Source organism: Octopus sinensis, linkage group LG11 (assembly GCF_006345805.1).
Source record: "Octopus sinensis linkage group LG11, ASM634580v1, whole genome shotgun sequence".
NCBI classification, from domain to species: Eukaryota; Metazoa; Mollusca; class Cephalopoda; order Octopoda; family Octopodidae; genus Octopus; species Octopus sinensis.
In genome coordinates this window covers 12,580,404-12,605,826 of record NC_043007.1, presented here as the reverse complement: position 1 = coordinate 12,605,826, position 25,423 = coordinate 12,580,404, and the positions used below count along the sequence as shown (strand labels likewise).

The window sequence follows — 25,423 nt, the reverse complement described above, 5'->3', positions numbered from 1 at the left end:
GTTTCGAAAGACAACTTACTTGGTGACCTCACTAGTGCCAATGATAGAAGAAAACACCATGTACATTTGTAAAGTGGTTGATGTTAGGAAGAGCATCCAGCCACAAAACCCCATGGTAAAACAGACACTGGAGCTCAACACACTCCTCTGATGGGTCAGATCCTGCCAAACCAGTCAAACCCATGCCAGCATGGAATACAGATGTTGTTGTTGAACCTACAAAGCAATAACAGCTGTTCTCCATGCTTTTCCTTTTTCTTTTCGCTGCTTGTTTGCTTGTGACGCAATGAAAGCAGCCTCCACTCTGTAACATTTCAGTTTTGAGTCACCAAAATGAAGAAGTAACATATTTCATTGGTGAATAGCTTATAATTGGAAATTTTATTTTGAAAGCCTTTGCACCTTGTTATTTAACAGTGTCTTTCGTGAACTTCAGCCTAAAACTGAAATTTGGTGTAGGAACCTGAAAGATCTGCTGGAGAAGCTTCAGGCTGTAAACTGCGACTTATTATTTAGGAGGGTTTATTAAAATACCAGGGCTTTCACCAAGAAAGGTCAGCCCAATTTTGCAGTCAGTTAATGAGAACTTAATTTATCAAGATTCTTTAAGTTCAACTACAAACAACATTGCTAAATAAAGAGAAAGTAAGGACAACCAACACTTCTTTTTTTTCTGCCAATGATACATCTAAATTAGAATAATTTGGAACAGGAAATGGAATGAATATTTATAAATACGTACATACATACAAATATGTATACCAATACATATATATATATATATATATATATATTAGCAGTGCATAATTATATAATTACTGCAATAAAGAACTGCTTTGGCTCCCCCTATCTCTCCAATCAATCACATGAACTGGATGCACAGCTGTGATAAGATATCACTGGCATACTTCATTACTGTACCCCCCCCCACCTCAGCCTTCATTACATTATTATATGAAAATTCCCCCAAAATGAGTGTCCATGTGATTCTACCCCTGTATTACAAACATAGATGGAAATTATAAATACACACACACACACAAACATAACGGCAGCTTCAGTTCTGAAACAAAGAGCTAATTTTTGTAACCAGCGAATATTTGATTCATCTGATGAATAACACCATTAATATTTTATATTATTCCCTAACAAAAGCCAGATTTTGGGGAGGGAGGATTTTTTTTTTATTGCTCATTGTAACACTAGCAAATTATGTCATCTCTAAAATAAATATTCAACACATATTCAACAAAAACAATCATTACCATTACTCAAAGTTTTCCAAATAAGCTTTTTTCTTATAGGAGATGGGATGCTCTAAGCTTGCTTTCTCGCATAATCATTTTCCATGTCCTGAAGCTTGCCAGTTGCTTTGCTCAGTGACATAATCCTGGATCTACAGAACCTAATTGGCAAATATAAAGACAACAGGGGCCTCTGTTAGTTAAAGCGTAGCCTAACTACAACAGAGAAGCATTCGACACAAGATCCAATTGTACTAGAGAAGAGCATATGAATGCAACAATCTCAAGTGTTGCAATAGCTGTCAAAAACACAATTTATAGTTTCTATCAATAGTTTACTCTTTTACTTGTTTCAGTCATTTGACTGCGGCCATGCTGGATCACCGCTTTTAATCGAACAAATCGACCCTAGGATTTATTCTTTGTAAGCCTAGTACTTATTCTATCAGAGACTTTTGCCGAACCGCTAAGTTACGGGGATGTAAACACACCAACAGCGGTTGTCAAGCGATGTTGGGGGCGGACAAACACAAGACACATACATATATATGATGGGCTTCCTTCAGTTTCTGTCTACCAAATCCACTCACAAGGCTTTGGTTGGCACAAGGCTATAGTAGAAGACACTTGGCCAACGTGCCACGCAGTAGGAATGAACCCAGAACCATGTGGTTGGTAAGCAAGCTACTTACCACACAATAGAAAAATAAAATAGTGGCTTTGCTTAGTAAAGAAAGTATCTCAAATCCCTAATCTTGATGAGTTACTTGACTGTCAATCATATGAGTATAGCTGGTCATGCATATTTACAATGCTGCACAAGATTTAACAACTTAGGAAACATTTATGCTTTACTGCTTGCTAAAATGTTTTAGTTCAAGGTTAGGGCTTGTTTGGGCCAAAATCTCTCTATATATATAAAGCTGAAGTTGTCTGTATATGGCAGGTTTGGTAGCCTTCAACTAACACTATCTCCTCCGAGACCCTGCAGCGCAAGTTGACCAAAATTGAGAGTATGATAGAAGAAGGCTTGCTCTTCCTTCCATAGAAGAAAAAATTCAAATCGGACCATGTTAATACCAAAAATTATTTACATCAAAAAGGTGCTTTTTTTCTATGAAAATCCCTATGTTTTACGATTTTTTGACTGCTGGGTCATCATTTTTCAGTGTATTTCAACCAGAAAAATGTTCACTTAGAGAGAATAACAAGCTACATAATGTGAAATTTTTACTTTTCAAAAATTCCAATTCTAAAGGGTCGAAACAAACCCGAGCAATGCCGGGCGATACTGCTAGTCTTCTATAATAATACACTTGTCTTTCTCCTCACAACATATGAATGAAAAAGGAAGGGGTGATGGCAAATTTGGGAGTGGGATGATTGTGTTGAATAAAGCTTTTCTAAACTTTGCACTCTTAATATAATTTAATTACTTTCCTTCCTATTTATTGACTGAAATGACAAATGCTCTTCATGTAAGTTACAAGATCTTACATTCATAGCAATTATTAAAATAAAAAGGGAAATATTTTTCAAGTATGATCTGTAACAGGTAGATGAATGTAGCCAAATAGTACAAGTAAATTAACTAAACTTAGAGACCAAGAATGTGTTATATATGTAATCAGCCTGCCTGTGCTGCTCTGCACTGCAAGACAGAAGCACCATACATACTCAGCCCTCATTGTGGGTAACAAAGTGATGGTTCCTGGAAGTTGAATCATTAAAGTTCTTGGTTATTTGTAAGGATTTATCAGTTACAAAATTCTTTCCCCTTCAGCTCTTTTGCTACCATATTTCTGTTGAAACATAGAACCTTTGTTTCAATTGATTTTTAAAATAACAAAGAATTTAGCTGGTTGTTTGGAACATAAATTCACATGAAATTCAAATGAAAGGGTTTAAGTTAGATCACTTTAAAACAAGAAGCTTATATCATAGAACTAGAGACAGTCTTTGTAGACGCAGGAGTGGCTGTGTGGTAAGTAGCTTGCTTACCAACCACATGGTTCTGGGTTCAGTCCCACTGTGTGGCACCTTGGACAAGTGTCTTCTACTATAGCCTCAGGCCGACCAAAGCCTTGTGAGTGGATTTGGTAGACGGAAACTGAAAGAAGCCCGTCGTATCTATGTATCTATATATATATGTATATGTGTGAACATGTTTGTCCCTCCCCCCCAACATCGCTTGACAACCGATGCTGGTGTGTTTACGTCCCCGTAACTTAGCGGTTCAGCAAAAGAGACCGATAGAATAACTAATAGGCTTACAAAGAATAAGTCCTGGGTCAATTTGCTCGACTAAAGACAGTGCTCCAGCATGGCCACAGTCAAATGATTGAAACAAGTAAAAGAGAGTCTTAGACAAGTTACTATCAAAATGAATAACTTTATAACAGATTAATCTTCCAAACAATGGGGAATGTTGGCTTGCCCACCTAGCCAGCAGGGTAGTATCATTCAAAGGTTAAAACCAGACAAAGTGCATTGCAACGAGTGATTTAAACAATATCCAATAGTCTGGTTAATACCATCATACTGAGAACACAATAGATAGGAGAATTGGCAAAGTGAGTTTCAAGCTACCCTATTGTATTTAGTTATGTTCCTTTGAGGGGTCAAATCCTAAGAGGTCTGATTTTACATTTGCTCTGAGGATGATAAAGAACATCATTACACGAGGACTGATTCAAATGAGTGTGATTCCTTCCAAGAAATGTTTGGCCTTGTGTCAGAATCATTGGAGTGTTTGACAAAGTGCCTTTTGGTATTTGTTTTGGCTCTCCTTAAATTCTGAATCCAAATCCTGTTGAGGCCAGAACTGCTTTCATTTCTACGAGGTCATTAAAAAGAAGTACCATTCAAGTACTTGAGTTAATGCATAAAGGAGTGTCAATCACTTAGAATGGAGGGAAGTTATTGAAGAGGGAAATCCAGGAAGACATTGGGATGAAGAATTGAAGGCCGTTCTCGAAACGCTGAGGCTTATGAAGGAGATGACAGAAGACTGAGATATGTGGTGTGTCGCTGTACTCAAGAAGACCTGCCCACCACAACTGAACTGATATCCAAAAACCAAGGTACCATGTAAAAAACACCCAGTACACTCTGTAAAGTGGTTGGTATTAGGAAGACCATCTAGTTGTAGAAACCGAGCCAAAACAGGCTATGGAATCCAGTGTGGACCTTGGCCTTGCCAGCTCCTGTTAAGCTGTCCAACTTACGTCAGAATAGAAACAGATAATTTTTTTTCATCTCATTTCATCTAATTTCAGCTCACGAGCTGTGGCCATGCTGGGGCACTGCCATTTGGTGTTGCTACATGATTTTACTTCACGAATGCTTTTTAGCAATTGACATTTGGTGCATGAGAGAGTTTGATGCAGCTGCTCTCATCTGCACCTCCTGCCGTGAAGTTGGTTCATCTGAGACACTTGACAGGAAGAGGTCCAGCTTTATTTTGAAGACATCTGCATCCACCCCATGCAGGTCTCTCAGGTCCTTCGGGAGGATATTGAAGAGCTGTGGACCTCTGAAGCCCAGGCTATTGCAGTGTCTTGTCCTACACCTTGATGGCAAATTTGGAGTCCTTGGCACTATGCAGTGGCGCCCAGTTCTAGTATTTGTGTAACTCTCAATGCCAAAGTTTGGGACAAGTCCTTCCAGGATCTTCCAGATGTATATTAAATGTTAAATGATGATGATGATAATGAATATAATCAACTACACCCACCCCAAAATCGTTGGCCTTGAGCCTAGAATAGAAACAATTATAAGATGATGAGTTGGCAGAATAATTAGAGCGTGGGGAAAAAATGTTTTACTGTATTGGTTCCAGCTCTTTACATTCCAAGTTCAAATCCTGCTAAGGTTAACTTTGCTGGTATTTGACCCTTGAAGGAGAAAACGCAAAGTATTAAGGTCAATGATATTGACTACTCCCTCTCTCCCTCAAAATTTCTGGTCTTATGCCTCTACCAAGAGTGTTAGTATTAAAAAGGCAGTGAAATGGCAGAATTGCTAGCACATCAAACGAAATGCTTGGCAGAATTTCGTCTGGTTCTTTATGCTTTGAGTTCAAATTCTGCTGCTGAGGTTTGACTTTGCAGACAATGAATCAACAGCTGAGCACTGGTCAAGTCAAGCAGGTACCTCTAGTGACACCTCAGTGGGAGTTGAAAATTGATTTAAGGATGTTCTTCATGTTGTCGGCGTAAGGAGAAGAGGGTAAATTTAACATGTCTGTCTGTCTGTCTGCCTGTCTACACATAGGTTTCTATAAAGAATAAATGGAATATAATAATTGGAATGTAATAAGTAGTTGGTGTTAGGAAGGGCATCCAGTCACAGAAAGCAAGTGAAAACTGGGACATATGAATGTGAAAACAAGTGAAAACTGGGACATATGAATGTGAAAACAAGTGAAAACTGGGACATCTTGATGTGGTCTTCTGATACATTTCGGAAGGCAAGGAATAAGAATTGATGTAGGCCATGACATGTTCAAATCCATACCAGCAAGCAAAGTGAACATAAAACTAGGATGATGATGATGATGATGTTGCAGGGGGAAAGCTAGCTTAATAGAAATGATTTGATTAAATATAACATCAGATTGCAGCAGTTAACTCGTGAGCAAGATCATATAACACCAAGCTACAGTCTAGTAGCATATATTTAGCTGTAAATACTCAAATGCTTGACATAAACTGTCCGGTTATTGCAATTTAATGTAATTAATAAAAGTATCAACATGTAGGTCCATTAGTATGCCTGGCACACATTCATTAATCTTTGGAACACTCACTGTTGGCAACCCACATGTTCCTCTCTTCAACTCACAACAGGGATAAGGGCCACTACACCATTTAAAAGCCTTATACAAAAGATAGATGACAACAAGAAGGAAAAAATACCCCTTAAGTGCTCTCCTAACCATCATCAAGTAAGATTTTGATTCCACTGCCCTCTACAATACAAAATACAAGCCAATGAAGGAGCCTTGGCATAGCTAGAAATAAGCAGACAAATCTTTTAAATTGTAGTTTTGGAGGAAGGGCACATCGGATAATGTTGCCCTACATATCTATTAAAAAAGAATGGGACAGTCATAGCTTGACCAAAGCCAGTCTGTGGCTAAACAACTACACAAACACTTAACATCTCCTTAAAAAACAATATAAACAATATCAAACAGGCACTCGGTTTGCCAAGTCTATAACAACAACACTTCAAGAATGTGTAATTTCCTAAATGGAACAACACAGTTTTCAGCCGTACATTCAAAGACTCTTCTTAAGCTCTGTCACTTTTACTGCTACTAACATGACTTCTGCTCCCCTGCACTGTCTGCACACCCCTTCCTCACCTAGACTCAGTTATCTTTTCTTCTCATTTATTGTATTTTTAAATTCTCAGACCTGTCGCACTAAAACACCTAATCTCTCTAAGAATATTATCTCTCTGGTCTTCTCCCCACTCTGTTTTTCATAGAAACTCTAACAACTAACCAAGCTGAACATCAACCTCATCATCACTGACATTATTTCACCTCTTGATAACTAACACCAACATGATCTTAACACAAATTCACAAAAAGCATGCACACACAGTCTTAAGTGCAGATTACATCACAGTCACAGCCTTCCCATAATTTCCCAAAGACAGCAAGATAATTATTCCAACGTTATTGTCAATCACTCCAAAAACAAAAGCCTTGGTTCCAACTAAATGCACTATCTTTCTCTTCTTACCAGTAACATCAAACACAATGAACTATCACAGTCACCAATACATCATACACACACACATGCACATGCCAAGACGACGAAAATGCTAAAAGTTACATGCAATACTTCCGCAACTTTCACAGCACGTGCAGAAGATAGTAAAGAAAGCAAAATGATGTATGGACATACAAAGAACAAAGGTACTACTTTTGGTCAATAAAAAGATTCAACAGTAACTAAGATCTAACTTGGACTGTGGCACATCTTGTCAGGATTTCCAAATCTATTAACAAACTACAAAGCAGTCAAAACAGCACACTTCACATCAATGAATGCATAAAGACAATCTACACAGTGAAACAAAATTATTGAAAATTGAAAGAGCAATGGTATATGCAAGATGCAGTTCTATTGTAGTCATCTTGTAGCTATATACACAATGAGCCCCATACAAAAACACATTTACAATACCATCCTAGAAATACTGCTGATATAGTTCAAGCAAATATGATAAACACATACTGGAGCTATAAACACTTGGGACACACAGCAGTAATAAGTGTAAAGGAGTATAAACTGTTAGACTTTAGCTGAGCCTACTTCGCCCATATCTGCTGTGGAAACACCAGAACCAGCAAAAACAAAGCTGGGAGCAGAGGAAGTTCAACATTTCTATATTGCCCACATACAATTAATTGCTGTAAATCAGAATTAATGATTGACATTTAAAAAAAAAAAATTTTGTGCTTTCTAATAAACTAATCAGGCAGCCTTAATCACCACCACCACCACCACCACTTACTAACTACATTAATTAGAGATTAACCCTTTCATTACCAACCCGGCTGAAACTCCCTCTGGCTCTGTAGTACAATGTCTTGTTTTCGTAAGTTCTGAATTAAAATCTTCCACCAAACCTCAATCACAATTTATGTTTCTAACACTAGCTTAATGATAACTAAGTTATTTTACTAAATTCTTTGTTATATTTAAAGAAATTAAAAAAAAAAAACATAGAGCATCTCAAAAGAAATACAGTAACGAAAGGGTTAATACTATATAAGCTACAGGATCGATTGGTACCATAGGAAAAAAATTGGTTAAATTAAAACAAGTGTGTTATCAGCATGTGTTTACCTACTCCCAGACAAAATGGTACCCTAACAATACAGATACTAGTGAACCCTAATAGATTATCCCCTTAGCATTTAAACCAGCCATATCCAACCCAAATATTCTACCTGTTTTATGTTCAAACTGGTCAGATCCGGCCTCTCACACTTAACCTCCAATATTATTCTAAAAATAAGCAATCACAAAGCAATTGAAATCTCAAAGCTACAAGATAATGCATGGATAATTCAAAATAATGCCCACAAATTAGCAGTATATTTGACAGAATACTCTGAAGTGGAGAAGTACATTTTCAGTTAAATGTGTAGTAAAGCAATACTCTGACACATTCTTAGAAATAACGACCAACAAAGAATGGAATAATTCTAAGGATATTTTTTTGTAGCAGAAAGGATCTTTCACAACATTTCTTTGTTCTTTTGAAAGAAGTTCAATCGAAAACCTTAATTATTTACATAACAGTCAAACTAGTTTGCTTATATTTTACTGTTTTGAAAAGGCGGCGAGCTGGCAGAAACGTTAGCATGCCGGGCAAAATACGTAGCCGTATTTCGTCTGTCATTATGTTCTGAGTTCAAATTCCGCCGAGATCGACTTTGCCTTTCATCTTTTCAGGGTCGATAAATAAAGTACCAGTTTTGCACTGGGGTCAACGTAATCAACTTAATCCGTTTGTCCCCTCTGTGTTTAGCCCCTTGTGGGTAGTAAAGAAATAGGTATTTCGTCTGTCATTACGTTCTGGGTTCAAATTCCGCCGAGGTCGACTTTGCCTTTCATCCTTTTGGGGTCAATTAAATAAAGTACCAGTTACGCACTGGGGTCAATGTAATCAACTTAATTCATTTGTCTGTCCTTGTTTGTCCCCTCTATGTTTAGCCCCTTGTGGGTAGTAAAGAAATAGGTATTTCGTCTGTCATTACGTTCTGGGTTCAAATTCCGCCGAGGTCGACTTTGCCTTTCATCCTTTTGGGGTCAATTAAATAAAGTACCAGTTACGCACTGGGGTCAATGTAATCAACTTAATTCATTTGTCTGTCCTTGTTTGTCCCCTCTATGTTTAGCCCCTTGTGGGTAGTAAAGAAATATATATTTTACTGTTTTGTAGTCCCTATCAAGCTGCTAAATAAAACAAGACAAGATTTCATCCTCAGGCCACACAATACAACACTAGTTGAGGAAAATAAAAACCAGATCTAACATCCTATCCACTCAACCAAAGTGACATTATTTCCTCTTGCCACAGACAAATATTTACTAATGCTTAACAGTATAAACCAACAAGTCTAAGAGCAAATAGACTAAACCTGGAAGAATTAAATAAGCCAAAAAAATACTCAGAACTCACTAAAGTGTCAACAATGTCAATGTTCTAAAAGCTAGTATTACCGTTTAATACCGTGGCTGAAGCTGTTGCGGAAACAAGCAATGACATTCTTCTTTTTCTGATCCATAACTACAGATCATAAAACTGCATATTATAAACAGTGTATGAGTGCTTGTTGTTGCTGAGAGGTCCTGGTCAGCTTCTATCAAGTAGACCTACAATCGAGCTACAACATAATAAATTCCATTAATCAATTTGTTAAACAAATAAACTACAACATGTTTCTGGCCTTTCTGTACTGAAATAATTTATTGCTGGAACAGCATGAATTTAGTGGAATTTGTCTTTTACATTTCTGCTTACAATAAAATTTAATGGTATTTTCTTTTGAATGCCTTAAGGTGGCGAGCTGGCAGAAACGTTAGCACACCGGGCGAAATGCTTAGCAGTATTTCGTCTGCCGCTATATTCTGAGTTCAAATTCCGACGAGGTCGACTTTGCCTTTCATCCTTTCGCGGTCGATTAAATAAGTACCAGTTACGCACTGGAGTCGATATAATCAACTTAATCCGTTTGTCAGTCCTTATTTGTCCTCTCTGTGTTTAGCCCCTTGTGGGTAGTAAAGAAATAGGTATTTTCTTTTGAATGTCTTCAAGTGTCCGACTTTAGCTGAATTTGAACTCAGACTCTTTACTTCATCAATTCTGTTTTGTCGCAGTGTTATAGGATAAGAGTATAGAAGCTTTTGGTTTTAAAAAAATGCCTGAGTGCACTGCTCTGAGCTCAAGGTTTCAAGTTCAGTCTTACCTAGAGTGTCTTCTACTACAGTCCCAGTTGACCAATGTCTTTTCAAGTGAATCTGGCAGACAGGAACTGTGTCCATACAATCGTTTGTATTTGTCCCACCAGCACTTAACCAGTGTCGGTTTGTTTATGTCCCTGTAGCTTAGCAGTTCATCGAAAGTGACTGATAGAATAAATAACAGACTTTAAAAAAAAAAAGTCCTGGGGTCAGTTTGTTCGACTAAATCCTTCAAGGCGGTACCCCATCATGACTGCAGTCTAATGACTGAAACCCAACCAGAGAGATACATGTTTGTATGCCTTGTGTGTGTGTGACACCTAAAAGTACTCAAAGGACAAACTAAAGTTGTCTAATTTGCTCTGATTTCACTATTGTCTTTAAAACTAGGATATTTAGTGAGAAATCCCGAATCAACCTCGATTAGAGACGATTTTGTATAGTCATAGTCCAATGCGTTTGTTTTAAAGACAGTGGAGTAGATTTATTATTTATTGAAGTAGTCACACAGAGGCCTGTTTAAATTTTAAGCTCACAACTAAATATACAATTTATTAATATCTTAACCTATACTACGCAAAAAAAAAAAATATTAGATGCTGTGAAGATTTCAAAAAAAAAAAAAAGATTGGTCATTTTTAAAATTTTATTTTATTGACCTTTCCTTTCAAGAAGTCTCCTCACAGGCAATAAATTCATTCGATAATTGACAAACATCTTCAATTATATATTTCATTGGTAATATCCAGCAACTGACTGTATGGTATTTACAGGTTTCGAAATAATAATTAAAAAAAAACAAACAAACAAAAAAAGTTAAATAATTATACCATAAAAAGAAACATCTTTACAGAGGATATTATCAGATTTCCTTTATAAATTGCTTGTCTGCTTAACTTGCTGCCCACCTTTTACTCGTTACAAGCTTCTGTTATAGTATTATAGGTGTGTCCTGACTTAGGAATGTAATTCATTAGAAAAGGTAAAAAAAAATATATATAAATAAAAATGAACGTAGCCTTCTATTGATCTTTACACGAAATGCTCGAGAGTGATGCCCCCTCTCCCGCCATTTATCAACATATATAAAATCCGCGCGCGCGCACACGCCGGAGAGGAGGGCGAAGAGAAAAAGAAATCTCAATGGCATGAAAGTGTACTATAGCTATATTTATTTATTTATTTCTTACCATTCAAGCTTAGTCAATACAAAACGTGCCGTGAACGTATGCCAAGTGAGGTGGTGGCGTTAGTGGTGGTGGTGGGAAAAGCAAAAAAAAGATTTATCAAGCAGGGTTCATTAATTTCTCCACCAAGACAATAAGTGTAACTAACTGTTAATTTCTTTCAGGACAACCCTCTCATTAATTTCCTGACAGTTGCCCTGCCATCAGCCAACGATAAAAATAAAAAGATTTCCAAAGCGGCGCAGATAGATATTCGTTAATCAAAAGAGGCAAGAAGCTAAGGACAGCAGTCTAAACACAGTAACCTTATATCTGTGAGGTATTTTGGCTCAAAAACTTCCCTGCCCGTTCCACTTGTATAGTAGAAAGGTATGAACGGTGGAGAGGCGGTCGGTGTAGGGTGGGCAGTCGAGTATAAAGAGGCGTTAGTTTTCTAACTCTGAATGGCTGTGCGTTACTACTGGTAACTAACTGACCCCAAGGTGACATTCCAGCAATTGATGGAGTATGACAAATAAAAATAATCTTGCACTACTTGAAAGAAAAGAATGTTAATACATATGGAATGCTGTAAAAATACATATCATTCCGTGGAACACTTTATAACACTGGTTAGGTGTGTTAATTAATAATAATAACAATAATCCTTTCTACTATAGGCATAAGACCTGAAATTTTAGGGGAGGAGGGGGCTGGTCGATTGCATCGACCCCTAGTATTTGACTGGTACTTACTTTACCGACCCCGAAAGGATTAAAAGCAAAGCCGACTTCGGTGGAATTTGAACTCTGAACGTAAAGACGAACGAAGCGCCGTTAAGTATTTTGTCTGACATGCTAACGATTTTACCAGGTTGCCACCTCAATAATAATAATAATAATCCTTTCTACTATAAACACAAGGCCGGGAATTTGGGGGTAGTGGACAGTAGTGGATTGCATCGACTCTTGTGCTCAACTGGTACTTATTTTATCGACCTCGAAAGGATGACAGGCAAAGTCGACCTCGGCGGAAATTGAACTCGGAACGTAAAGGCGGACGAAATGTCACTAAGCATTTTCTCCGGCATGCTAATGGACCTGTCAACTCGCCACCTTAACAACAACAACAACAACAAAACGTGCGTCTAAATTCTACTAATGTGGCCGTTACCTGAAATTCCTGTTAGGAAAATAATTTCATATGAAAAGGGAGAATATATATATATATATATATATATAATATATATATATATATATATTATATATATATATATAGGGGCTTATTTGTTCCAGCTGTATGTTATCGCCCTCCCCTACATACACACACATGAAACAAACGAGGTTTTCTAAGGGAATCGCACAGCTTGCTAGAAATAACAACCTAACCCCTATTAATTCACACCATGTTAATAAAAAAAAAAAGTAGCAGGGATACATTGGATAATGTAATCCTAGATGCTCTATGCTCTATAATCGAAAAATAAAACGATGTAGAACAAAGTAAAAAAAAAAAAGGGGGGAAATTCTGGCTTCTTTGGAACAGCTTGTAATTTCCAAGAAACTAAGCGGAAGTCACTGTTCATCAATGAGATCGCAATTATTGATTGGATCTGATTTAAACTTCGTAGAAATCGCTTACTTCGTTGTAAGACGTAATACTGTTGTAAACATTCACATCCTCTTCGCCCGGCAGAACCGGCGATAAAGGAGGAAGCTTTTGTTTTATTTACAGCGTGTAACAAAACAGCAGCCGAATTTCCCCCCTCGAATACACTACACAGATTTCTATTTTTATGCTTCTAAATGAGACGTAGGACAACGTGGTTCCTGCACGAAAGGGCGAAATGGATATAACTGGAATGAATATATCTGATCACATTTGTACTCAATCAGGGCAGACTTTATAAGGGTGGGGCTTAAACAACAGCTATTAAATATACACATAGGGATTGTTCTTTTACAATCCGATTTTTAAAAATTTTTAATTTTGCCAATTCGAAAGGTTGGGGAACAGAAATGAAAATGTCCAATTACATATTTTCCAATTAAGATGCATAATAAAGGAACGAATTAAAAAGTGGATTTCTTCTTGTTTAAAACAACCGCCACATCCCTCTTCCGATTAATTTATTGAAAAGTGGGGGGGATCAGAAAGAAAGTTGATTCTACCTGTTTCTACAATGCAATTTTGACACAGTAACAAATTATACAAGCCGCAAAAATATCTAGATTACATGGAATGTAAAAGTATTAGTGTTTTAAGTGAAATTTGTCTAGTTTTATCTAATTTTTCCTTCATACAATATCTAACTACAATTTAAAAAAAACTGTTGCTGCATGGGCAGAGATGTTTTAAAGAAAAGAAGCTAAATTAAACAAACTATAACGATACACTGTCACAAATTAAAACATTTTTACCCCACCCGAACACACAAAAAAAAACCGACAGCTTTAAAGAAACATTTGGAGCAGACAAAAGATTAAATTCAAATGCCCTAAGGGGTTTAATACAAAAGAAAAACAGCACAGCCATCAAATGTCACTAAGAAACCTCTACGCAGTCTATTGAAGTGAGAAATAAATAACAATTTCCCTCAAACTACACAGAACAGGTTTTTTTTAAAAGTTCTCAACACGATGTAGTATCTCTGACAAATAAGGACGAGATGGTCACGGCCAGAACGCCTTTGATCGCACATAGATCAGCTTGATCAGAGCTGACCTAGGACTGACTGACTATTCCTTACGATTTGTAATGTTGATGAAAGACATTATTTTTCAACAAGACAGCTTGTTCTTTGTTTTAAAAGTAACGAAATTTTCTTAATATTTTTGAATCCTAATTTTTAAAAAATCCATATTGTTTGTATTTTTAAGAAAATGGAATAAATAAAATGAATAAATAAATAAAAGGCCAAGAGAAGAAACATCGAGGCTGGGGGGGGGGTGCATTAAGAAAATAGGTGTGACCGCAAACAACGTGACAAAGTTTTGTGGAAGTTAGTGATTTATAATTAAACATTTAAGGAGAAAAATTATTAGAGCATGCTTCCAATAATTTAGCACTGGATGTTGTTAATTTATACACTATTGTGATTTTAAATGATTTATAACACAAGAAGAGAGTTAGACAGGCGGAGAGATGTTCGATGATTAATTGTGAGGTTGAACTTATAAACATTTCATTTAAAAATGTGGAGCAAACATGAATAAAGTAGTCTTTATGGAGCAGAAAAACGAATAAAAAAATACAATATGCGCAGCGGAAAAGTCTAGAAATAAAATAACATGACACAGAATGTTAGTGACAGCGAAGCAATTTAAAGAAATATATCAGAAATATTTTAATAACAGATATTTCTGTGTGTGTGTCCGTGTGTCTGTGTGTTAGTGAAGGAATAGAGAGAAAAAAAGTAATTAGCGCGAATTATTACAACTGCTTGCAGAGATCTAGCGATATAACAGCAGTTATGCTCAATGGCGGGAGAAAAAGGGAAGCTTATGCTTTTTCTGTGGGGTGAAGAAAGTGTTTCAAATAACTTACCTAATAAAGTAGTCAGTCCAGAGAAATTTTAGGTAACTAAATTGAAAAGTCTCATGTATGAAAAATGGCTGCAAGTTGAGGTTTGAAAGTGGAGAGTCGAGTGGACGATAAAAGACGGTCGCTGATTGGTTGAAACTTTCGGGCACTAATAACAATAAGTAAAACAAATGAATAACAAACAAAAGGAAAAGTAAATAAAAAAAATTACTTCAAAGAGAAAAAGGAAAAAAAAATAAAACAAATAAATATGTAAGAGTAAAAAAATATTATAAATGAATAAAATTAAACGAACAAGTAAAGGAATTAGAAACAATTGAATCGATAAAATTTAGAAAAATAATAAAAATTAAATAAAAAAAAGTTAATCATACAAATGATTGTGTTTTTTTATAAGTTCAACTGATAATTTATTCACTGAAATTATGTGTGTGTGTGTGTGTGTGTAAGTATATATGTATGTATATATATATATATATATATATATATACTCTTTACTCTTTTACTTGTTTCAGTCATTTGACTGCGGCCATGCTGGAGCACCGCCTTTAGTCGAGCAACTCGACCCCGGGACTTATTCTTTTTGTAAGCCCAGTACTTATTCTATCGGTCTCTTTTTGCCGAACCGCTAAGTGACGGGGACGTAAACACACCAGCATCGGTTGTCAAGCAATGCTAGGGGGACAAACACAGACACACAAACATACATATATATATACATATATACGACAGGCTTCTTTCAGTTTCCGTCTACCAAATCCACTCACAAGGCATTGGTCGGTCCGGGGCTATAGCAGAAGACACTTGCCCAAGATGCCACGCAGTGGGACTGAACCCGGAACCATGTGGTTGGTTAGCAAGTTACTTACCACACAGCCACTCCTGCGCCTGTCACATATATATATATATATATATATATATATATATATATATATAAATATAATGTCATCATTTAACGTCCGTTCTCCGTGCTAGCATGGGTTGGACGGTTCGACCAGGGTCTGGGAAGCCAGGAGGCTGCACCAGGCTCCAGTCTGATCTGGTGATGTTTCTACAGCTGATATATATATATATATATATACACAACTGTATATATATATATATATATATACACAATTGTATATATATATTATATATATATATATATATATATATAATATATACAATTGTATATATATATTATATATATATATATATATATATATATATATATACATATACATATATATATACACGTGTGTGTGTATATATATACATATATATGTATGTGTGTGTGTGTGTGTGTATGTATATATATATATGTGTGTGTGAAGGCACGTGGTTCAGTGGTTAGGGCATTCGGCTCATGATCGTAAGGTCGTGAGTTCATTTCCCGGCAATGCGTTGTGTCCTCGAGCAAGACACGTTACGTCACATTGCTCCAGTCCACTCAGCTGGCAAAAACGAGTAGTACCTGTATTTCAAAGGGCCGGCCTTGTCACACTCTATGGCACGCTGAATCTCCCTGAGAACTGCGTTAGGGGTACACGTGTCTGTGGATTTCTCAGTCACTTGCACATTAATTTCATGAGCAAGCTGTTCCGTTGATCATATCAGCTGGGACCCTCGCTGTCGTAACCGATGGAGTGCTCCTTATATATATATATATATATATATATATATATATATATATATATAATGGAGAAATTATACAAAATGTACAAATGGATGATGAGTAAAGCACCGGCACAGTTTCGATTACATGTTGTTATCTGTAGATTTATTGCAGGAACTTTGTAGTGGTGGTTGGGGTATATATATATATCATCATCGTTTAACGTCCGCTTTCCATGCTAGCATGGGTTGGACGGTTCAACTGGGGTCTGGGGAGCCCGAAGGCTGCACCAGGCCAGTCAGATCTGGCAGTGTTTCTACAGCTGGATGCCCTTCCTAACGCCAACCACTCCGAGAGTGTAGTGGGTGATTTTATGTGCCACCAACACAGGTGCCAGACGAGGCTGGCGAACAGCCACGCTCGGATGGTGTTTTTTATGTGCCACCGACACAGGTGCCAGACGAGGCTGGCGAACGGCCACGCTTGGATGGTGTTTTTTTTTTTTTTTCATGTGCCACCGACACAGGTGCCAGACGAGGCTGGCGAACGGCCATGATCGGATGGTGTTTGTTACGTGCCCACAGCACGGAGGCCAGTTGATGCGGTTATGGCTACGGCCACGTTCGGATGGTTTTCTTATGTGCCACCGGCACTGGTACCACAAAGATACAAATTCCATTGATGTTCATCTATTTTGATTTGGTTTGATTTTCACTTGCCTCAACAGGTATATACAAACATACAAATACGCACGCATACACACACACAACATAGAATAAAGGAACTGAAATAGAATTGAGTTGAAATTTAATTTTATTTGATGTCAAACTGAATGTATTTTAAATAGTTTGGTATCAGCTATGAGAAAATCAAAATCAATCAGTCAATCAATCAAACAATCAATAGTCAATCAAATAAATAAAAAAGAAAAATATTGAGAAACAAATAAAAAGAATGCTAAAATTACCACCACCACCCACCACACCAACAACAGCAGCAGCAGCAGCACTGTCATCAAATGGATAAATAATATTTAATCTCCTTTCACATCGTAATTAACTTGATCAATGAATTAAGCGATCGCTAAAGAGCTTTACTGTAAAAAAATGTCGAGCTACATTCCTATAACTTAACTTATATTCATTCCATTAAATGTTCGTTTGGATCTGAATTTAAGAACATGGAATTAAATTGAATCCATAATTATATTAAATTTTGATATTTTCTTTCAATTCTAATTTTACATTAAAATAATCTTGAATTTTAATTTCAAATAGTCTTTTTTAAAATTTATTTTCATCTGTATTTGTTTTATGTAATTTCAAAAAACAAAAAAAGCCCTGAAAAATTTTTTTTAATATATTTTAATATTCTGCATAATGGCTTTATTCCATCTACCCTTATCTTTACATAGCTTAGGTATGGCTATGAGGTAAGAAGTTTGCTTCCCAACCATATGGTTCCAGGTTCAGTCCCACTGCGTGGCACCTTGGGCAAGTCTCTTCTACTATAACCTCAGGTTGACCAAAGCTTTGTGAGTGGATTTGGCAGATGGAAACTGAAAGAAGCCCGTTGTATATGTATGTGTGTGTATATATATCTGTGTGTTTGTGTGTCTGTGTTTGTCACACACACACACATACATATATATATGTGGGTATGTGTGTGTTTGTGTCTGTGTTCCCACCCACCACTGCTTGACAACTGGTGCTGGTATGTTTATGCCCCCATAACTTAGCGATTCAACAAATGAGACCAATAGAATAAGTATCATGCTTCAAAAAAAAAATTCAAAAAAAAAAACAAAAAAGAAAAAGGTACTGGGGTCGATACATTCAGCTACAAATTCTTCAAGGCAGTGCCCCAGCATGGCCACAGTCTAATGACTAAAACAAGTAAAAGATAAAGGATTAAAAAATAGTCCAATAACATCTATTTTTTTTTTTTTTAATCTAGTTTCAGCTCACGAGCTGTGGCCATGCTGGGGCACCGTGTTTTTTCTTCTCTTTTTTTCATTTTATTTTTATTTTACTATATGAACGAACTGGTTAATGATATAAGTACCAATTGAGCACAGATATTGATGTAACTGACCAGTCCCCCGCCATTGCTCTGAAATTTCAGATCTTACACCTATAGTAAAAAGGATTATCTTATTATTATTATTTATTATTATTATTATTATTATTATTATTATTATTAGTCACACCAATTAAAACACTATTTCTCTCAACTTGACACTAAACCTATTTTGTGATGAAAGGGAGAAGCATTACAAGTTAATTGAATTGAGCTCCAAGCTTCTCACATTATGGATGCTAAAATCAATATCAGCCGGATTAAAACTCATCACTGAACATTTCTCTTATTCAAGAAAAAAAGAACAAAATAAAATAACTGAAAATAGCATTATATATATATATATATGTGTGTGTATGTTTGTATATATATATATATGTATGTATGTATATATACGCAATAAGCACCGTTCATGCGTGGTTTGTTGCCAGTGTCGCCTGAATGGCTCCCCGTGCCGTTGGCATGTGAAAAGCACCATCTGCACATGGTCGTTGCCAGTCCCTCCGCCCCGACTGGATCCTGTGCTGGTAGCACATCAAAAGCGCCATCTGAATGATGTCGATACCAGTGCCACCTGACTGGCTCCTGTGCCAGTGACATGTAAAAAGCCCCCACTACACCCTCGGAGTGGTTGGCGTTAGAAAGGACATCCAGCTGAAGAAACAGTACCAGATCAGATTGGAGCCTGGTGTGGCCTCCTGGTTTGCCAGCCCTCAGTCAAACCGTCCAACCCATGCCAGGATGGAAAACAGACGTTAAACTATGATGATGATGATGTGTATATATATATATATGTATATATAAATGCATGTATATGTATGTATGTGCGCATGGTCATTGCCAATGCCGTCTGACTGGCTCCTGTCTTGGTGGCATGTAAAAAGTACCATTTGAGCGTGGCTAATTCCAGTGCTGCCAGAAGGGTCTTGTGCTAGTGGCATGTAAAATGCACCCACTACACTCTCGGAGTGGTTGGCGTTCGGAAGGGCATCCAGCTGTAGAAACTTTGCCAGATCAAATTGGAGCCTGGTGCAGCCTTCTGGCTTGCCAGCCCTCAGTCAAACCGTCAAACCCATGCCAGCATGGAAAGCAGACGTTAAATAACAACGATGATAATGATGATAATGATATATATGCATATATGTGTAAGTAGATGGGATGGCCATAAATGGAATGCTTTTGATATATCTGTTCATTCAGTATTGACCTGAGATCAAACAACAACAGCAGCAACAATAACAGCAACATGCCCAAATTCCTATCCTAAATCCTACCTAATAATGTACCTAAGGTAAGATACTAGTGTGTTATCACTATGGCAACAAATCTTTTTTGTTTTTTTTTTAAATTTTGTTTTTTGAAGCATGATACTTATTCTATTGGTCTCATTTGTTGAACCGCTAAGTTATGGGGGCATAAACATACCAGCACCAGTTGTCAAGCAGTGGTGGGTGGGAACACAGACACAAACACACACACACCCACATATATATATGTATGTGTGTGTGACAGGCTTCTTTCAGTTTCCATCTGCCAAATCCACTCACAAAGCTTCAGATGGAAACAAACTGGCTGATTTGTTAGAGAATGCTTCATGATATTTGTTCTGACCCCCTATGTTCTGAGTTCAAATCCTGCCATGGTCAGCTTTACCTTTTATTCTCCCAGGGTTGATTAAAACAGAGGCCAATCCAAGGTGGTGGATTAGTGAAAATGTAAAAGCATCAAACTGGATGCCTTGCGGTATCAAATCCTGCCAGGGCCTACTTAGGTGGTAGACTTAGCACATTGTCCAGTTTAACCTGTTTAGCATTTAACCCCTTAGTGTTCAGATTATTCAATCAAACATAATGTCTATTGATTCCCATTGATTTGAATTAATCATGCATTATCTCATATCTTCAAGATCTTGATGGTGTAATTACTTAATGTAGAATAACATTGTAGGGTAGGTGTGAGAGCCTGGATCTGGTCAGTTTGAACATAAAACAGATTAAATATTTTGGCCGGATATGGCCGGTTTAAATATTAAATACTGTATTTGGCCCAAATATTCAACCTAATTTATGCTCACACCAGCCAGGTCCAGCTTCTCACACCTACCCAACAATGTCATTCTACAAATAAACAATCACATCATTGAAGTGCCAAAGGTACAAGACAATGCATAATTAAATGCCTTGCATTTGACAGAATAACCTAAATGCTTTCTCTGCCTTGACCCGAGCATAAGACAGTGCTTGCCTCTTTGAGCTGGGAAATGAGTGGAATGCCTGGTGTGTGTCTTGTTGTGGCTACCCCCCACCCCTATGGAGAATTTAGGCTTTGGTAAATAAAAAAAAAAATTCTGATTTGGAGGTACATTTCCCTTCCCCTTACAAGTCTTGGGGGCTCTACGAAAGGGGTCACGGGTACAGCCATCCACACCACCCCACATGACTAAAAAGATAAAAATGTAAAAAAAATATTAACATATTTGTTTCAGAACAACTTTGTGGGTACCGAAGCTAAATTCTTTATTTTATTCCATTTTATTATTTTATTTCACTTTTGTTCTTTATTTGAAATACTTTTGTGTTTTGTTATGACAGAAAGTTGACATTTAATCACGTTAAGTTGATATGAAAACTCATTGTTTGGCCGTTTAAAATGGAATAGCAAATAAATCGGATGAAACGGTGTGTTGGCTTGCTAAGAGAAACCATGTCACATAAATAAATAGTTTATATTCATTTGAATGCGTAACCATGAAACAAGCTCTTTAGCTGATAGTAGTAGTAGTAGTAATAGTAGTAGTAGTAGTAGTAGTAGTAATTACAGGAATGAAAGTTTCTACGCAAACACATGCGCGCCCACACATGCACACACGCCCATGTGTGTATATATCATCATCATCGTTTAGCGTCCGCTTTCCATGCTGGCATGGGTTGGACGGTGCAACCGGGGTCTGGGAAGCCAGAAGGCTGCACCAGGCCCAGTCTGATCTGGCAATATTTCTACGGCTGGATGCCCTTCCTAACGCCAACCACTCCATGAGTGTAGTGGGGTGCTTTTTACGTGCCACCGGCACAGGTCCCAGACGAGGCTGGCAAACGGCCACGATCGAATGGTGCTTTTTACATGCCAATATATATATATATATATATATATATATATATACATATTACAGGGAAACCACTATGTGGACACCCTTATGCTTGAAATAGATCCGCTATGGTCTTACCACTAAGAAAACTTTAGCAAAACAACCAAAACATAATCAAGCAAGACAAAAGAAAAAGCAATTGTCTTGCTCGATTACATTTTGGTTGTTTTGCTAAATTTTTCTTGAGAACATTTCTTAGTGGTAAGACCATAGCGGATCTATTTCTAGTGTAAGGGTATCCAAATAGTGGTTTCCCTCTAATATGTATATAATACAATTTTACTGAACCTTCAGTTTTTTTTATATGCTAGACCACTCGTGTGAAATCAATGTTAATTAAATTAATATCTAATTTCTCACCCTCATTTTAAATTTATATATATATATTGTCTGGTTATGAAGTTTGCCTTCTAAAACCATGATTTCAGGTTCAATTTCACTCCATGGATCTTGAGCAAATGTCTTCTGCCATAACTCCATGCCAACCAAAGCTTTGTGAGTGGACTTGGCAGATGGAAACTGAAAGAAGCCCATCATGTGTATATGTGTGTGTGTGTTTGCGTCTCCTTGTCTTGATGTCATGTGATAGCTGTAAATGAGTGTCACTGTCATACAAGCAGTGTCTCTCATTTCCAATATTCTGTGAAAGCATGTCCGGCCATGGATAAATATTATTTTGCTTCGAAATTAGTGAAACTATGGTAACCTCGAGACAAAATACTGCAGCTTCCAGGCTTTCAGACATATATCTACATTAAGTATGATACACCAAATGCTATTTTGAACTATACTGCTTTCGTTGCTGATAAATTTTTATCCAGCTTGCCAACTAATTGCAAAACCAGTGCATAAAACAGTGCCAGATGCACAAACTGGATGGTGCCTATGGAAGAGAAGAAAGACCTAGAAAGGAACTGAATGAGGGGATGGAAAGTAAACTCAAAATGCTGAACCCCACAAAAGAAATGACAAATGTCTGTGACAACTGATGACATGCTGAAATGGAGAGCAAAGCTGGACGTTATCAAAGAAGCTAGAGAGGCAGTTGGATGGAACTTACACTCGCCTCCTTATGAGAGCTCAAAATCTCTTGTGGAAGCATCATCCAACCAAGGTACAAATATATGGGAAACTACCACCTGTGTCATCTCTTGTGAAAGGTAGGAGAGTCCGGTTTGCTGGACATTGTTGTAGAGCTGAAAACGAGGTAATTTCTACTCTTCTCCTCTGGAAGCCATCTGCTCGCGATACCAGAGGGCGCACACTCTCCTACCCTGATGTAACCTCCAGGGATACAGGCATCCAGCAACAGGACCTCCGTAATGCTACGATGGACCGTGAAGTCTGGCGTAACATAGTAAATTCCATTGTCTTGACCACGGTCAAATAATGATGATGATGATGAGCAAAGCTGCTCTCAGGAAAGCATGGCAAAAAAAATGTGAAAGAAGAAAGAATTGAAGAGTTGATGGCTGCGATGGTCTTGCAGTAATTCACCAACTGTTCCTTCACAGTCTCCTTTTCCCTTTCCTTTCTCCTTAGCCTCCCCACCAGGGATGTTTTCCCTATTTTTACCCTCTGCTCTCCTCACTACCTCTATAATAACTTCATACCTCCAACTTCTCCTCATCTCACAGCATTTACCCTCTAGTACCTCCCTACCACCACCACCACCACCAGCCAACACCGTTCAAGAATTTGAACCTGGAGATCTCTATTTCCAGCGACTTCGAGGGCCACCTCCCAGTGGTGTCGGGCATCAACAAAGAGCCCTCGACTACAACAAGACGACCAAAGTTTTTTTTTTTTTCCAAGGTCTGGGGTCTCCCGCCCCCTAAGCCCTAGACCATCACCTAATCACCCTTACCTGTCTTGTTGCTTAACAACAACAACAACAACAACAACCACCACCAGCCAAAGCAGAAAATGTTACAATTACCACAAGGTACTTTTCTGCTTCTCTATCATTTTGCTTGTAAAATAACTCCACATGATGTTATCAAAAATAACAAATAAATGTTTAAAATACCATAAATATTCTAGCTTTTGTTATTTTTTGCGTGCTTCTTTGTCAAAATAAATTCATAACAGTTATAAACGACCATTATTCTCACAGCAAATATTAATGCTGTGATATCAAAGTTTAAAAAAGTAGCTAAGTAACTCATGCTTTGTCTAAAGCAATTACTATGACATATAATTTTCTCGTTTAGGCTTAGCTTACAAACGTACATGCTCATACACACACATGTGCACACGTGCCTGCACACACACACTCACACACATGTGTATATGTTCATGTATATTATACATGCATGAAATGAAGGCGGGGAACTGGCAGAATCGTTAGCAGTATTTCTTCTGTCGCTATGTTCTGAGTTCAAATTCCGCTGAGGTCGACATTGCCTTTCATCCTTTCAGGGTCGATAAATAAAGTACCAGTTTCGCACTGGGGTCGATATAATTGACTTAATCCCTTTGTCTGTCCTTATTTGTCCACTCTGTGTTTTAGCCCCTTGTGGGTAGTAAAGAAATAGAAATAGGTATTTCGTCGGCCGTTACGTTATGAGTTCAGACTCTGCCGAGGTCGACATTGCCTTTCATCCTTTCAGGGTCAATAAATAAAGTACCAGTTTCGCACTGGGGTCGATATAATTGACTTAATCCCTTATGTCTGTCCTTATTTGTCCACTCTGTGTTTTAGCCCCTTGTGGGTAGTAAAGAAATAGAAATAGGTATTCGTCGGCCGTTACGTTATGAGTTCAGACTCTGCCGAGGTCGACATTGCCTTTCATCCTTTCAGGGTCAATAAATAAAGTACCAGTTCGCACTGGGGTCGATAATTGACTTAATCCCTTTGTCTGTCCTTATTTGTCCACTCTGTGTTTTAGCCCCTTGTGGGTAGTAAAGAAATAGAAATAGGTATTTCGTCGGCCGTTACGTTATGAGTTCAGACTCTGCCGAGGTCGACTTTGCCTTTCATTCTTTTGGGGTCGATTAAATAAGTACCAGTAACGCACTGGGGTTGATGTAATCTGCTGAAACCCTTTGTCTGTCCTTGTTTGTTCCCTCTATGTTTAGCCCCTTGTGGGCAGTAAAGAAATATATACATACATGAAATGGCAGTGAGCTAGTGGAGCCATTATGTGCTGGACAAGATGCTTAACATTACTTCTTTCAGCTTTACATTCTAAGTTCTAATCCAACCAAGGTCATCTTTGCTTTTTATCCGTTCGGGGTCGATAAAATAAGTACCAGTTGAGTACCGGGTTTGATGTACTTGACAAGCCCTCACACTCTGCCAATCATCCATTTGTATATATGCATAAATGTGTGAAATTCTTTCTACTACAAACACAATGCCTGAAATTCTATGAGGGTCGGGGCTAGTCAATTACGTCAACCACAGGACCCAACTAATACCTATTTTATTGACCCTGAAAGGATAAAGAGCAAAGTGGACTCAGCAGAATTTAAACTCTGAATGTGAAGAAGTGCTTGCTGCCGGTACCATGTAAATGGCACCTGTGCATTGTAGTCATGGTCATTGCAGGCAGGGCTGTAGAGTCAGAGTCAGAGCTGGAGTCATGGAGTCAGAAACAATTAAAGGGTAGTTGGAGTTGGTAAAACTATACCAACTCTGACTCACAATATTCTTT

At 37.6% G+C, this 25,423-nt stretch overlaps 1 protein-coding gene across 2 annotated transcripts in view; it reads right to left on the bottom strand.

Annotated features, from left to right (window-relative positions):
• The window catches only part of LOC115217499 (protein kinase C and casein kinase substrate in neurons protein 1), a 241,944-nt gene that overhangs the window by 164,235 nt on the left and 52,286 nt on the right, over positions 1–25,423 (bottom strand). For both annotated transcript variants that reach the window (XM_036507078.1, XM_029787212.2), the window contains exon 2: positions 14,950–15,094. In XM_036507078.1, the coding sequence (XP_036362971.1) occupies positions 14,950–15,094 (145 nt within the window). The remainder of the gene's footprint in view (positions 1–14,949; positions 15,095–25,423) is intronic.